General features: G+C 39.1%; 1 protein-coding gene across 1 annotated transcript in view; it reads right to left on the bottom strand.

Moving 5' to 3' along the window:
- Positions 1-15,906, bottom strand: part of BICRAL (BRD4 interacting chromatin remodeling complex associated protein like) — a 74,008-nt gene extending 58,102 nt beyond the window's left edge. Inside the window, exon 1 of the mRNA XM_023527614.1 lies at positions 15,686-15,906. Coding sequence (XP_023383382.1) covers positions 15,686-15,851 — 166 coding nt within the window. The 5' untranslated portion in view covers positions 15,852-15,906. The remainder of the gene's footprint in view (positions 1-15,685) is intronic.
- Positions 15,907-15,912: the final 6 nt, after the last annotated feature.

Here is a 15,912-nt window from a genome sequence, read left to right as displayed (position 1 = left end):
TTTTGCAACTACCAAATTGTACTTCTTAATCCCTTCAGTTTTTTCACTCAGTCTCCCCAACCCCTCTCACGTGGCAATCACCAGTTTGTTCTCTGTATCTATGAGTCTGTTTTCATTTGGTTTGTTTATTTTGTTCCTTAGATTCCACATACAAGTTGAGTCATACGGTATTTGTCTTTCTCTGACTTTTTAACTTAGCACAATACCTTCTAGGTCCATCCATGTCGTTGCAAATGGTAAGATTTCTTTTTTTTATGGCTGAGTAATATTCCATTGTATATATGTCCCATATTTCCATTACCCATTCATCTATTGATGGGCACTTAGGTTGCTTCCATATCTTGGCTATCGTAAATAGCACTGGAGCGGACATTGGGGTGCATATATCTTTATGAATTAGTGTTTTGGTTTTCTTTGGATAAATATCCAGAAGTGGAATTGTTGGTCATAAGCTAGTTCTATTTCTAATGTTTTGAGGAACTTTATAATTGTTTTCCATAGCTGCTACACCAATCTGCAATCCCACCAACAGTGCGCAAGAGTTTTCTTTTCTCCAAATCCTTACCAACACTTGCTTTTTGATTTACTGATGATAGCCATTCTGACAGGTATGAGGTGATCTATCTCATTGTGGTTTTAATTTGTATTTCTCTGATGGTTAGTGACATTGAGCATCTTTTCATATTATTTGTTGGCCGCTGTCCTCTTTGGAGAAATGCCTATTCAGGTGCAACTGCCCATTTTTTAAATTTGATTGTTTGTGGGTTTTTTTGGTGTTGAGTTGTATGAGTTCTTTATAAAGTAGTAACCAACCAATTACTACTAATGAAATCATATCAGTAATCAAAAAACTCCCACAAATAGAAGCCCTACACCAGACAGCTTCACAGGTGAATTTTACCAAACATTCCAAGAAGAATTAACATCTATTCTTCTCAAACTATTCCCAAAAATTCGAGAGGAGGGAAGGGTCGCAAGCTCATTTTAAAAAGCTACCATTACCCTGATTCCAAAACCAGACAGAGACATACAAAAAAAGAAAATTATAGGCTGATATCCCTGATGAACATAGAGGTAAAAATCCTCAACAAAATATTAGCTAATCAAATTCAGCAATACATTAAAAAGATCATACACCATGACCAAATGGGGTGTATTCCTAGGATACAAGGTTGGTTCACCAACCGCAAATAAATTAATGCGATATATCACATTAACAAATTTAAAGATAAAGACCATATAATCATATCAATAGATGCAGAAAAAGCATTTGAAAAAATCCAGCATGCATAAAAACTCAGCAAAGTGGGAAGAGAGGGAACTATACCTCAACATAGTAAAGGCCATATATGACAAACTTACAGCTAACATCATACTCAATGAGGAAAATCTAAAAGCATTTACTTTAAGATCAGGAACAAGACAAGGATGTCCACTCTCACCACTTTTATTCAACATAGTATTAGAAGTCCTAGGCACAGCAATCAGACAAGAAAAAGAAATAAAAGGCATCCAAATTGGAAAGGAAGAAATAAAATGTCATTATTTGCAGATGACATGATACTATAGAGAACTCTAAAGATTCCACCAAAAAACTATTAGAACTGATAAATAAATTCAGTAAAGTAGTAGGATACTAATATTAATATTCAGAAATCACTACACTCTTATATACCAATAATGAACTATCAGAAAGAAAAGTTAAGAAAACAATCCCTTTTATAATTGCATCAAAAAAATACCTAGGAATAAACTTAACCAAGGAGGTGAAAGACCTGTACTTGGAAAATTGTAAGTCATTAAAGAAAGAGACTGAAGAAGATACAAATAAATGGCATATACTGTGAATTAACATTGTTAAAATGTCCATACTACCCAAAGCTATCTATAGACTCTATCTATAGAACCAATGGTGTTTTTCACAGAACTAGAACAAATAATCCTAAAATTATATAGAACCATAAAAGATCCTGAAGAGCCACAGTCCTCTTGAGAAAGAACAAAGTTGGAGGTATCACACCACCTGATATCTAACTATACTACAAAGCTATAGTAATCAAAACAATATGGTACTGGCATAAAAACATACACATAGATCAACAGAACAGAATAGCGAGCCCAGAAATAAACCCACACCAATATGGTCATTTAATCTATGACAAAGGAGGCAAGAATATACGATGGGATAAAGACAGCCTATTCAATAAATGGTGTTGGGAAAACTGGACAGATATATGCAAAAAAAAAAAAAAAAAAAAAGAATTCTTACTCCATATATAAGAATAAACTCAAAATAGATAAAAGACTTAAACGTAAGATCTGAAACCGTAAAACTCCTAGAAGAAAACATAGGCAGTAAACTCTCTGACAGTGTTCTTAATAATATTTTTTTCTGATGTATTTCCTCAGGCAAGGAAAACAAAAGAAAAAATACATAAATGGGACTACATCAAACTAAAAAGGCTTTGCACAACAAAGGAAACCATCAACAAAATGAAAACACAACCTACTGAATGCCAGAAAATATTTACCAATGATACATCCTATATGGCAGGGAGGGGTCCCCAATACCCAGGCTATGGACTAGTACCGGTCTGTGGCCTGTTAGGAACAGGGCCGCACAACAGGAGGTGAGCGACAAGCAAGTAAGCAAGTGAAGCTTCACCTGTATTTGCAGTGTTCCCCAGCGCTAGCATCACTGCCTCAGGTCCACCTCAGATCAGGCATTAGATTCTCATAGGAGCACTGGTCTGTCCCTGGGACCAAGAAGGTTGGGGATTGCTGCTATAAGGTGTTAAGGTTGGTTTTTATATTTAAATGAAATCAAAAACCATACTCTATTCTTCTCTCTCCTAGCATTTTATAACCTGTGTTCTGTTGGACGGTGTTTAGTAAGGCATTAATTATTGGAAACTGAGTTTTACAATGACATTGGGTTTCTATCGCTAAATTTCTCAGAGACTTTTCTATACTAAACTGGGAATAGCAAGAGGAAGGGCTGTTAGATTTGATCTCTAAATGATGTTGGGTAAACTATTATGTTACATTCTCTGCTGTTCTGATAAAAGTACACGACTGGACAACTATCAGGAATTTCAAAGGGCAATGCCCAGTCTTGGAAGGGAATACTGGCTAACAGGAATAGTTCACAAAACTATTTAGACAATAGTTTTGTCTAAAATTTGGATAAAAAGTCCATTTCATTTTCTAAAGGGGCCATTCATTCACTGTTAGCAGACTAGTCTAATTAAACACTGCTTTAATATTATTTTTTATAATAATAATTTTAAAAAGTAGTGGTAGCTAAGACCCAAATAGGTCAGGCATCATGCTAATATTTTATTCCCATGATCTCACTTAATCTTTACAAACTCCCCCTGAAGAAACTGGGGCACACCCCCTCAGAGAGATTATGTAATTTACTCAAGACAGCACAGCAAATTGGAACTCAGATCTGTCTGGTTCCAAAGCTATAATTAACGAAACACTTCTTTAAATCAAATCACTGCCTTGCTTGAAAACCTTTACAATATTTCAGTATCTAAGGGAAAATGTCAAATACTTCAGCCTTGCATTTAGTACATTTCACAAACTGATCCCAATGTCCCAGCCCAGCCTTCTTTTTCTCTCCCTCTCTCACAAACTTCTTACTCCACCTAAAGTTTCCTTACTGTCTTGCCCCTCCCATACACTTCTCACCTAATTTAGTTCTTTCCCACCTCTGCTTATGCCATCATCCCCTGGTCAACAAATTCTTTTAGGTTCTCCAATTCAAATTCCATTTGCTATATATAACCTTTGACTGCTCATTTTCTTATGCCCCACACTGCACCCCTCAAGAAATCCCATTGACCATACTTTCAAAATAGGTCTAGAATCCATTCACATATCACCTCCACTGCCATATCCTTAGCCCAATCTATCATCTCCCATCTGTCTCTATGCTTTAACTCTCTTACTCCCTACAATCTATTCTTAACTCAACCTCCTGAGTAACCCCTTTACAACATAAATCAAAACCTTCCGATGAATCATTTCCCTGATGGCAAAAACCAAAATCCTTTTCTGCGCTCAAAATCTTTTCTATGTGAATTCCTGTAATGCCTTACACAACTGCTCCTCTGTCCGCCATCTCTCTGACCTCTCTCTGATTCTAGCCCTTGCTGACTTTCCATGCTCTGAATTCAACAGGCATGCTCATGTATCAGGCCCTTTGAACTGGCTTTTCTCTGCCTGGAATGTGGTTCCTTCGGACATTCTCAGGCTCACCTCTCACTTTCTTCGTCTCTGCTCAAATTATTATGACCTACCATGACCACCTTCCCACTCTCCAGTACATCACTTCTTCCTGACTTTGTTTTACTTCCCCTCTATAACTTACTTTAAGGTTTACCTGAATTTACTGTCTTCCCATGAGAGCACGGCCTTGGCCTTTTGTTTACAGGTATCTTAAAGCCTAGAATGGCACCTGGCACACATTAGGTGCTCAGTTGTATTTGCTAAATGAATGAATGAATGAATGGATGGATGGATGCTCTCACACACCTCAGTCAAATGCTCTCTTTTGCTCTCACTTGTACCACTCATTTGACACTTACCACATACTATGTATTTCTCTGTGTCACCTATCATCCACCTAACTAGATTATGTATTCCTGTACTCTCCAGGTATCCTGCACAAAATGAGCACTCAATAAATGTATGATAATGAAATATCAGTGTAGTGGCTTTTTTTCAGATAATTACAGTAATAATTTTTCAAAATGATATTCCATTTAGAAAAGAAACATTCTAGAAAGCAGTGTGCTTTTAAAAAAATTAGAGTATTAAACTTTAATCTTAAAAGAATGAAAAATATTTTAAAGGTGTGTGTGTGTGTGTGTATAATGCAAATACGTTATACCAAATCTATGTCAAGCTCTGAAAAGAGAATGTTTGCTTTGTGACTTTTATAGCATTTTATATCCTGAAGACATTCTTGAGAGTCAAGCTCAAGGTAATATTTTAATAATAAGGTAATTTGAAACAGAACATATTTTAAATAATAATTATGAATTGGGAATTTGTGTAATACATGACAAAAATAAAAAGTTAATGTTAAATAGGTTTCATGTCACATTCTTTGACCTAATGAGAGCAGAAAGTTCGAAAGTTCTAGTTGGGGAGCATATAACTGTATTGAAGAAAATGTGTTCTATAAAACAATTTATCTAAATTTATATTATACAGGTATTTATAGAACTATGCATTTACATAAGACTTCAGCATATCTCTCTGTATTGTTCATTCTGTGTTGCACATTCTATGTGCATATTTTTGAAAAAGTTTAGATAACTTTCTAACATTAGATGAAGATCTTCTCAGTCATGTGACTGTAGCACATTCAGAATTCTCTGTGAGTACTGGAGAAGATCTGTAAACAGACCCTGGCACAACTTCTGCTAATGTCTTAACTGATTACATGTCTAATTTAACCTTAAAACTTTAACATGACAGTACAAATGTAAAAAGAATGTATAGTAAGTAATATATTAGTATTCATAAAATATCATATAAAAAAGATAAGCAAATTTTCTATGGTATGCATTTTGTGTGGAACAACATCAATTTTACATTTCAAAGTAAATTAAAGTCCTTCCTATCCCTCTTTTTTAAATAATATGGTTACCCAAATTTCATTTTTCTTTATATTATTCTCTTTGGGTATTTACTTTCAGATTGTTTTGCCTATATAATATATTCCATAATAAAAAAAAAATTCTAAGTATATATCATGTGACTTATAAAGTCAAACTAATAAAGAGAAACAAGTAAAATAGTTTTAAAATTTGAAAATAAAAAAAGCCATCTTGAGGCCTATAGACAGAAACAGCCCCAAACACATCCAGTAATAAATCCTTTTCTTTTAAGTGTGATTACACCTAGAGAAAAGGGGTTGGACTTTTATGGATCTCTCCAATCTAAAGATTCTCACAGATCGAGTCAAAACACAAATAGGAAGAATAAACTGACCTATTTCTAAATATATTTCTTTGTACTTCTAGGAAATATCAGAGTTGAAAGAAATCTAGGTATAGCAGCATTCATTTATTCTAAATCTTAGAAGAAACACTTTCAAATCAAAACAACGCAATCAAAAATAATTTTTACTCTCACTAATCAAAAGAAAAAAATCTGAATTTTTTGGTGGGCAACAGAATTATGTGGAAAGAGTTACTTTTAAATTTGAAATATTTCTTCACATTTTAAAAAAAAAATCTATTCTACTTCCCAGGTTAAACCAAACTTAAAAAACTAAAATTTGCTCTAGAAAACCTTCTTTGACATTAATTCTAAATTTGTATAAAATATCTGTTTGCTAAACACAAATATAAAGATTTAATTATTATTATTTTTTTTTACAGTAGAAAAGTAAAGTTTTATCAGAAGGGAAAGTACACTTCCAGACGTGGAAGCGGCCTGAGTAACAGAAGTGTGGCTCAAAAGGCCTCAAGATTTTAAATTTAATCTCTCAAAATGGCATACAGGTTTCTATAGTTCTATCTGATATATGATTTCTGAAAAGAATATATTATAAACTACTTTAAAGTTATTTTATATTTGTAAAACTTTCATGTATATTGCACTACAACTAAGCTTATTCGACAACTTTTTTTTTTTTTTTAATTCAGGGGAAATGCTTAGGGTTTTAAAAATTATTGCTAAAAACCCACTGATGGGGATGGTCTTAACATTATAAAATATTTTCTAAGCACTGCTGAATACCAATTCTAAAATAAAAACTTAACCAAGAAACCAGATAAACTGACTTATCTTTAAAAAAAAAATTACAATAAAAGGAGTCATATTTGAAATATACTGCAAGCACTTTTAAAGATGATTGATTTTCATACATACAATAAGTCTCAATACTCCTCAGTAATGTTCAAAATACTTAAGTCTACATAACCAATTCTGAAATTCTCTCCTATATTACACTTACCACAAGATTTTAAAGTTCTTCATCTCCCCAAATTAGGCTTACCACTACCAAGTAGTGAGAGGGTTGGTTATCATTGGGCAAGGAGAAAAATTCATGTTAGTTCTTGCAGCCTTGCATGAAGAACCTACCTCAAGCTGTTCAGTGAGCAACGCAATACTGAAGAGCTGTAGCTTAGCCCCTGTGAAACTAAGAATCCACAGAGACAATGTTTCGAGATCTTTTACCACTGTTTCTTGTCCAGGACTAAGCTTTCTAGTAGGGTAAAAAGAAAAAAAGTAATTCCTGGTTGAGGTGGTATTTTATTGGCCATAACTGAGCAAACGTGCTTTATATTCAATCCAGAGTATGGATATTCAAACCAGAGATAGTTTCTTTAAATTGAATCATACTTTGTATATTTTAAATACTTTCCCCAAAAATCTGTACTATAATTATTATGCTTACATTGCCAATATTTCAATCAAGGGAACAACAGAGCTACACAGTATCAATTTTACTTAAGGTCCTAAATGTTCTCTTTTCCAATTAGAATTTTTTTTTAAGTGAAAGATAGGACTCATAATCCCTCATTTCTATCAAATGCAGAGAGCTAAAATAATCCCGGTGTTTGACTCACCATACTATGCAAATAAAACGGAATTATCTGCAGAAGGGGCAGAATAACTGCTTTGACCTAAAATTTGACTATCCACATAAGAGATTCTGGGTTTTTAGTCACAATTTTTATTTATCTTATTTATCCATTAAAACACCATTTTTCCCTGTTCCTCCTATTGAAACACAGGTAAGATCTCAAAATGTTTAACTAGTAGGCAGTTATTTGTCAATTAAATTTATACATAGGCTTAATACCAATGGCAAAATGTATGATGCACAGATTTATAGTATATATTTAAATCCCAGCTCTGCCTCTTAGTAATATAATTTTGGGTGAGGTATTTATCCTTTCTAAACCTTAGTTTCATTATCCAGAAAATGGAGACAAAACCTTCCTACCTACAGGGTTCTTAGAATTTAAAAATTAATATTAAACCCACCAAGGCTTGAAATAATGCTAAGTTTTAACAAATAGTATTTTCCTTTCCTTACATTTTCTTCCTTGAGAAAATGCTTCAATTATAGGTCAGTATACAAACTTTAATTCCTGATGGTATAATGAAGCATCCTGGATTTGGGTTGAACTGAAATAAATTTTCATACCTCATTTCCTCACATTCAGGGTTTTTATTTTAGGTGATATAAGTGTTAAATGTGTTTGCAAGATAGCCAAAGAACCCACAAAACCAGAAAATGTTCAATTTTACAACTTTATTTCAAAGAAATGTATAATTTAAACATATCACAACTATATAAAGTTCAACAGGATTAAGGAGAACTTAGGTTTAAGAAGATCTGGTACAGTGAGTTCTCAGGATCTTCTCCTGAATGGAAGCACATATGAAATAAAGAAAAAAATAGATCAAAACTCTCAGCTGCTTCTCCCCAAGACCTCTTTCTTCTACCTTCCCTTACAACATATGTTGACAGCCCCAGAGCTCTCTTGAACTACAAAAGGGTAAGCCGCCCCCAAGCAGAGCTACATCCTGGGCTCCATCTTCACTGAGCAAGGTTCAGCACTTTTACAAGGTTTTCAGTTTAGGGCTTTCCTTTCAACTCCACACTCCATTCCTTTTCTGTAAGCTCTCCCTCTTCTCCACACTCATTTAACTACTCCTGCCCCTTTCTGTCAGCCCCCTTACCCACTGTATTTTCCACTTCTGCCATAGAACATTACTCATCATGAGAGCCATATCATGCCAGATAGATGTGATAATTCACATCGTCTCATCACTGCTAAGTACCATTTCTTTCATTCATTTTCCCCCCACATGATAACACTCCACAAATTTACTCCTCTCTCCTTAAACTCAAAATCTTTTGCCTCTGCTCCAGACAAATGACCTTGCTATCTTCTCAGTGAAGACTGCAGACAACTGTTTTGAATCCTATCATTCACCCCTACCCTCCTTTTCTCTAATTTCACTTTACTGTTACTTACTCTGTAGACAATTTGGGGATCAGAGGAACATCATGAAAAGGTGAATGACAGCAGATTCAGAGGAAAGAATGGAGAGAAAGGACAGTTAAGAGGAATGCTAAACACTTCCACTTGGTATTGTCTGAATCTTTAAAAAATGATTTTCCCAACTTATTTTTCTCCCTCGCCACCTGTAATCTGATTTTTCTCAACACCCAGAGATCAGAATGTCAAATGCTAACAGCCACATTCAATGGTTTTCCTTATTCTTTTTCTCACATATCTCTAATAGTTTACAAGGTACTGCTGATCACATATCTCTAAAACAAGTTTCCGTTTGGTTCCCTCATTCTACTCTACCTAGGTTCAGCACATGTAGTCAGCACGTGTGTTGAGTGCCCAGTTTTGTTTTAAATGCTATGCTAAAGGCTTAAAATAAGTGAACAGGGAAACAAATAACAAGATTCCTGGGTCTCACCCCAGAATCTCTGTCTATAGGTGACTGTTATGCATATGCAAATTTGGGACCATGATAAGAGGGAATACTTTCTCTTACATCTCAATAATTTGAGATTTGATTTCTAAAGCTACTTTCTCCCATAAAAAATATAGTACTTTGCAGATAGGCCAAGGCACTATGCAAATAACATCTGTACCTGCCACAATGGTTAAATATTCTTTTTGTGTGTGTGTGGTGAAATATACATATAAAATTTACCATTTTTAAGTGTACAGTTCAATGGCCTCAAAGTATGTTCACATTGTGCAACTGTTGCCACTATCTGGCTCCAGAACTTTTTAATCACCCCAAATTGAAATTCCGTACCCATTAACTCAGTTTTAACCAAGAATGATTTTTCATGATCTCCATCCCCTACCCAGCTGACATTTCAAGGTTCACCACTGCAACCACCCTCCATTCTCTAGTTCCTCTCGTCTCACATCTGGGAGGCAAACTCCAATCTAGGTTGAACTGATAATCTGCCTACTCCTTGCTTCCTTTGTTAACAGCTGAATGTTGCTGGCAGAAAACCATCTAACTAACTTGGTTGATTGGTTTCACCTTAAATTTATGACACCAAGCCACAGCCAGGTATGCAACAATGCCCAGCAATCCTACCTCAGTTCCCAGTGAGTCCACTGTCCTGCCGTCCAAAGTGAGGGGGTCCTTCTCACCTCAAACCATGCACATCCCTTCTTTCTTAAGTTACTGGCCTTGCCTCAGACAAAGCAGAAATCATCAGACAATAGAACTCTATATTCTACCGTCAATTCATAAACCTTGCACTTGTGCCCATGTTCTCTGCCTTCTCTCCTGCTACTTAGTCTTCTTGCTCCCTCCAAAGACAAAACCTCTTCTTGTGTTTTGAATTTGTTCTCACCTTCTCAAGAATTCTGCTCTTTTGGTAGTCTTATCGCTCTTCTGCATAAGTCTCTCTTCTCTATTAGCTATTCTCATTAGCCTATTTGAAAATGTTCTTCTATTTCGCATCTTTTTCTTTTTTAAAAAAGTTCTTCTTTAACCCCAACTCTCTCCAACCACTGTGCTGTTTCTTAACACTGTACAACAAAACTTCCCCAACAAGTGGTCTACATTCAATTCCCATTCTTGCAATGCATTCCAATCTGGCCTCCATCCCTAAATGCCACTAAAACTACTTGTCAAAACAGCCACTTCCATGTTGCCAAATCCAAATGGACATTTCTCTGTACTCACTGTTTAACTTCTCAGCAGCATTTGGCAGAGGGAACATCCCTTCTTTCTTGAAAAAGATAATATCATTCACTCTCCCACTTTAATGGCCAAATCTCAGTCTCCTTTAACCAATGCCAAGCAATTTAGGGCTTAATTTTAAGGCCTCTATGATCACAATCTCAACCAGTTCCATACATACCATCTGTATGCTAGTGACTCCCAAATTTATGTCCATTCTTCTCTGCTCAACCTGAACATTCACTGCCTACTTGACTTTCCACTTGGATGTCTCATGAGTATTTCAAAAACATAACAGGTTCCACACAGAACTCTTGTTATCCACCCTCGTCACCTGTTTCTCTTCCAGTCTTCTCCAACTAGCAAATGGCACCATCAGCCACTAAGGCTTAGGCTAGAAACCTGAAGGCATCCTTAATTCCTCCTCAGCCAACACATTAAGCAAATACTCCTGATTCGAACACCAAAACATATCTGAAACTCACCATCTACTCTGCTCCATCTCCACTGCCATTATACTTGCCTAAGATACCACCAATCTTGAGCTATTGCCAATAGCCTCCTAACTGCCCTGCTTCCTCTCGCTCCACAAAAGATCCTTAAAAACAAAAGCAAATCCTGTCCTAAATAAAGCCCTTTAAAATGTCATTTTCATTAAAATAAAACCCCAAAACCCCTGTACTGCCTAATACAAGAGGCCCTGTAGGATCTCTTGCACTCCTATCTCATTCTGTTGTCTTCTTGCTTCTAACGCCCATGCCCTTCTGGGCCTTTCAGGTCTGCCCTTGTTCCCAAGCCAGAGATGTCTCCTCAGCTTTTCACATGGCTGGCACAAGCTCATGTTTCAAGTTTCAGCTCGAATGTTACCTTTCACAGAGATGCTCCTTGACTCCGACTAGACAGAAGTCATTCCCCATAATACACTTTTTTAGATCCACCAGCTTATTAACTTCTAATAATTTTTTTCCTAACCTGTAATTATCTTGGTTATATGTTTACTTCCTGTTTTCCCCACTATACTATAAATTCCATGAGGGCAGAAATCTTGTTTGTCTTGAGTTCCACTAAAGGCTACTTTAAAATAAAGTTACTCTTTCCCTCTAAGCAGGTTTATTTTAGGTTTCTTCTCCTTTCAAGCTTTATTGGATTTTAGTCAAAGAATGTAATTACTTTGGCATTTACCATGAAAAAGCTGGCAAGAAAAACCATACAGGCAGTCAAAGACTAGAACCCCACTCTCCCACTGGTCTAGACTGGACATGGACTGCACACTGGTATTCAACAGTTTCTTCTTACAAAAATTTTCAAATGCAGAAATGTGCACATATGCAAAGACAATAAAAATTTGACAACTGCATCAAAAATCAAAGTTTTTTAGTATAGCACAGGAAATATAGTCTCAATAATATTGTAATGTCAGATGAGTACTGTCTAATTGGGGGGATCACTTAGTAAAATAATCGAAATGTCTAACCACTATGCCGTACACCTAAAACAAATATAAAACAATATTTGATGTCAACTGTACTTGAAAATGTTAAAAAAAAAAACCCACAAAGTTTTCAACCATTTCCCCTAGCAATTACTAAACACAACAGTGATTTGAGAATAAAGAAAGGAAAGCACCAAATAAGTATTTGGTCCTTGCTTCAGAGAAGTTAATGATTTCATCACTGACTTGGTTCTCATTTTGGTCAGATCAGCTACTCATCACCTGCTCTGAATGTTTCTTCCTGACCTTCTGTGTCTGTATATATACTGTTTCTACTAGGTCTCATGTTTAGAATAACTTCCCCATCCTACTTCCTAAAACTCAAAAGATACAATTCAAAATTCAGAAAATAACCCTTTCTTCCAAGGATTTATTTCTAGGCTTTTATTTCAGGATCTTCCTACTCTATTACTAATTTCTTTATCAATCCTAGATTTAATTCTAGAAGGCCTGGCTAGACCTAGAAGCCTGTATGTTATTTTACTTCTTGGAAGAATGAGATGATACACTTTAAAAATGTACTGAGCTTTTAAAGTCTTAGAATACCTAACCTTTCTTTCTGTAAGAAAGCAGTTTCATCGACAACTTGATAAATGGCAACTACAGGAAAAAAAACAAAAATGAGAATAATGTGAATAATAAACTACTGAAACTCAGAATGATACGAACCAAGTCTCACGTTCCAATTCAAAAACAGAGCCAGCAGCACAGTGCAGTGTAGTAGTGAAATGTGGATTTGTGTCACACTGGAATCATCTGGAGAGTTTTGGAATAACACTGACTCCCACATATTCAGATTTAGGGGGTCCTGGGTGGGCCAGATTTCAAAATTGGGAGAGAGTTAAAAGCATCAAAAGGTTGAAAGTCATCTTAAAACTGAGATTACCTAACACGTTAGACTTTTTTGGAGAAAATCCAACTGGCCTAACCAATAATGGAGAGTGATGTTGCAAATTTGTTTAAAAAACATCCCCTCAGTGGATTCTAATGCTCAGATTTAGAAACCATAGGCTCAGAGCCAAGAACATGGCTTTTGGAATCCAATGTCACTTCCACCATTTAAAACTGCTAAGACCTTGAACAGTTAATCTATCTTGGTTAACCTTAGTTCCTTCCCTGATAGAGATAATAAAATCAATACTGCACCAAGCACAGTTCCTGGCATACAAGTGTTCAATATATGGTCATTCTTATGGGTCTAAAACATCCACTACATAGTTTTTTAAAGCACAAGGACACACTTACTGGTACCACTGTTACTTGAATTTAACGATTTACTTTCCACTTCTGTGGACTCCTAGAGATCAGCGCTTTATATTTTCCCTCCTCTCAATCTTTTCAAAACCCACATTTCTCTTGACATAGAACTATTACAGGACAGATGAATACTTATTGGATGTTTGTAAGGAAACACTTTATATTGAAGAAATGACCCAAAACAGAGCAATTTTTTTTTACAAAAGAAAAAAAAATTCTCGTTTCAAAGCGAGTTTAATTTTTCAGATTAGAGTTCTAAAAAACTGTTTTAATTCACTACCACTGGAAATAAGTAATATGAAAGCCAACAAGAAGTTTCAAATACTGGATCCCATTACCTTCTCACGATTTGACAACTAGATGTGTCTCCAGAGTTGTTTTAAAATGACCAACTAAAAAATAAAATAGAGGGTACCCTACAGAGAACCACGTTATTGGACTCACTTCTGCAATTTTGTAACCTGGTTTGACGCTACTCTCAAAATTGAAACAGGATGAAGGAAAAGCCTCAGTGCCATGCCCCCAGCTAGGCCAGGAGACACAAAACCGTCTGGTTTCAGGTCGTAGGAGAGATGAGGGGAACCCCTCACCCAATGCTGGCCGCGGGGATGCGGGCGCAGGAAGGGAACCCATCAGCTTCATGGAGCAAGATGCAGCTTCCCCCTCCGTGCTGGCGGTCTTTTGGGTCTGGGGGCATGGGGGAGAACAAGGAAATGCGGTCCCTGAGTTCGGAAGTGCGGCTCTGGCCCCCGCAGCAACTTGCAGAACCCGGAGCGTGGCTGCTACTCGCCCCGGACCTCACGGGTCCCGGACCAGTGAAGCGCCCGCGAAGGGCGCCGCCCGCAACGCCAGGGAAGATGGCGCCCGCGGAGCAACTGCGCCACCAGCCCTGGCGACGGGCCAGACCCAGCGCCATCTTAGCGTCTTCCAACTGCCACCACCCCCCACCCCCGCAAGATCCTATATTCCGGGCGACTTGGGGGGCGCAAACCGCATCGGGCCCGCGCACTCTCGGCCAAAATAGTGCCGTCAGAGTCTCGCTCCTCTTCGGCCCGGCCGCGCGGGCCCCGCAGGAGGGGCCTGCCTGGGCCGCGGGTCCTCCGCGCGCCGTGAGAGTTCTTCCGGGCCCGGCTGCGGGTCCTCGGCGGTGCTTCTGGGTCAGGGAACGATGCTGCGGGGAACGGGCAGTCCCGCCAGCAGACTCGCGCGGAGAACCCAGCCGGGCACTGGGTTGGGGCGGGCGATCGGCCCCGAGCTCTGCCCGCCGTGGCTGCCCGCAGAAGCCGCGGGAAGGAGGAAACCAGGATGAAAAATAAACCCGGTCGCCGCCGCCGCCTCCTTCCCCACCCTCTCCCCTCCCCCCCGAGACGCAGGGTCCATTTTGCCGAGAAGAAAGAAAACGCGATTCACACCCAAGAGCTTCCAAGAGAAAAAAGAAACGGGGGCGGGGGGGAACAGAGGGGAGGAGATTGGAAAAGCTGATTTTTCTTCCTCGCCCGCCGTCACTCCTGGCCCTCCCTGCCCCCTGCTCGCGGCCCCGCCGCGCCGTCCTCCCCTAGCCGAGCCCCGCTCCCTCCTTCCCGGCTCCCGGCGGCTCCGGGGGGCGGAAAACACACACTCGCGCACACAACTAATTTTAAACCGGCTCAATCAATGAGTCATTAAAAGGCTTCCCTCCCCTCTCCACCCCACCACCAACCGCCACGCCACCCCCCTTCCCAGGCTCTCCTTCTCCCCGCTCCAGAAATTTGCATCCGCGGAAAAGGAAAAAAAAGGCGCCGGGGCCCCCACCCCGCCGAGGCGCCCCCGGCCTTGCCCCGCCACCCACTGCCCGCCCGCGCCCCCGCCCGAGACATTGAACTTGGTCTTCCCGGGGCCGGGGCGGCGCTGGGAAAAGCATAAACACTCGATTCCCCTTTTCTCCGTGTCCATTAAACATCCACCCACCACCACCATCACCCACCCACAAACCCCCCCCCCCCCCCAAAAAAAACACAGCCTTAGCCAATAGCTCTCTGTGCTGAAACCTAATATCCTGGTTTTGGCAACTCGGTGTTTAATTTGCTCCTCTTTCTTTTCTGTCTGTCTGGAGACAGATCTCCAGACCCCCCTCCCTTGCTTGTCCCCTCCCTGAAGGAAAGAGGCAGAGGAAGGAGGTTGTGTGTTTTTTTTCTCCTTGAAATTTTTATCACAAAATTATAATACACTCAAAGGGAAACTCACCGTCATGAAAAAGCAGTGCCTTGTCAACGGGGTTTCTGCGCCATCGCACCAGGGGCGGCGGCGGCGGCGGCGGGCGCGGGGCGCGGGGTGAGGCCGGGGGATGCGCCGCCGCCTCGACCATGGGCGCCGCCGCCTCCCGGAGGAGGGCGCTGAGGAGCGAGGCCATGTCCTCGGTGGCAGCCAAAGTGCGGTGAGTGCGGCGGGCCGAGCGTCCCTGCACCGTCTTC

Source organism: Pteropus vampyrus, unplaced genomic scaffold, assembly GCF_000151845.1.
Source record: "Pteropus vampyrus isolate Shadow unplaced genomic scaffold, Pvam_2.0 Scaffold18, whole genome shotgun sequence".
NCBI lineage: Eukaryota > Metazoa > Chordata > Mammalia > Chiroptera > Pteropodidae > Pteropus > Pteropus vampyrus.
Note: the sequence above shows the minus strand (reverse complement) of the source record. Positions and strands in the feature narration are given on the sequence as shown.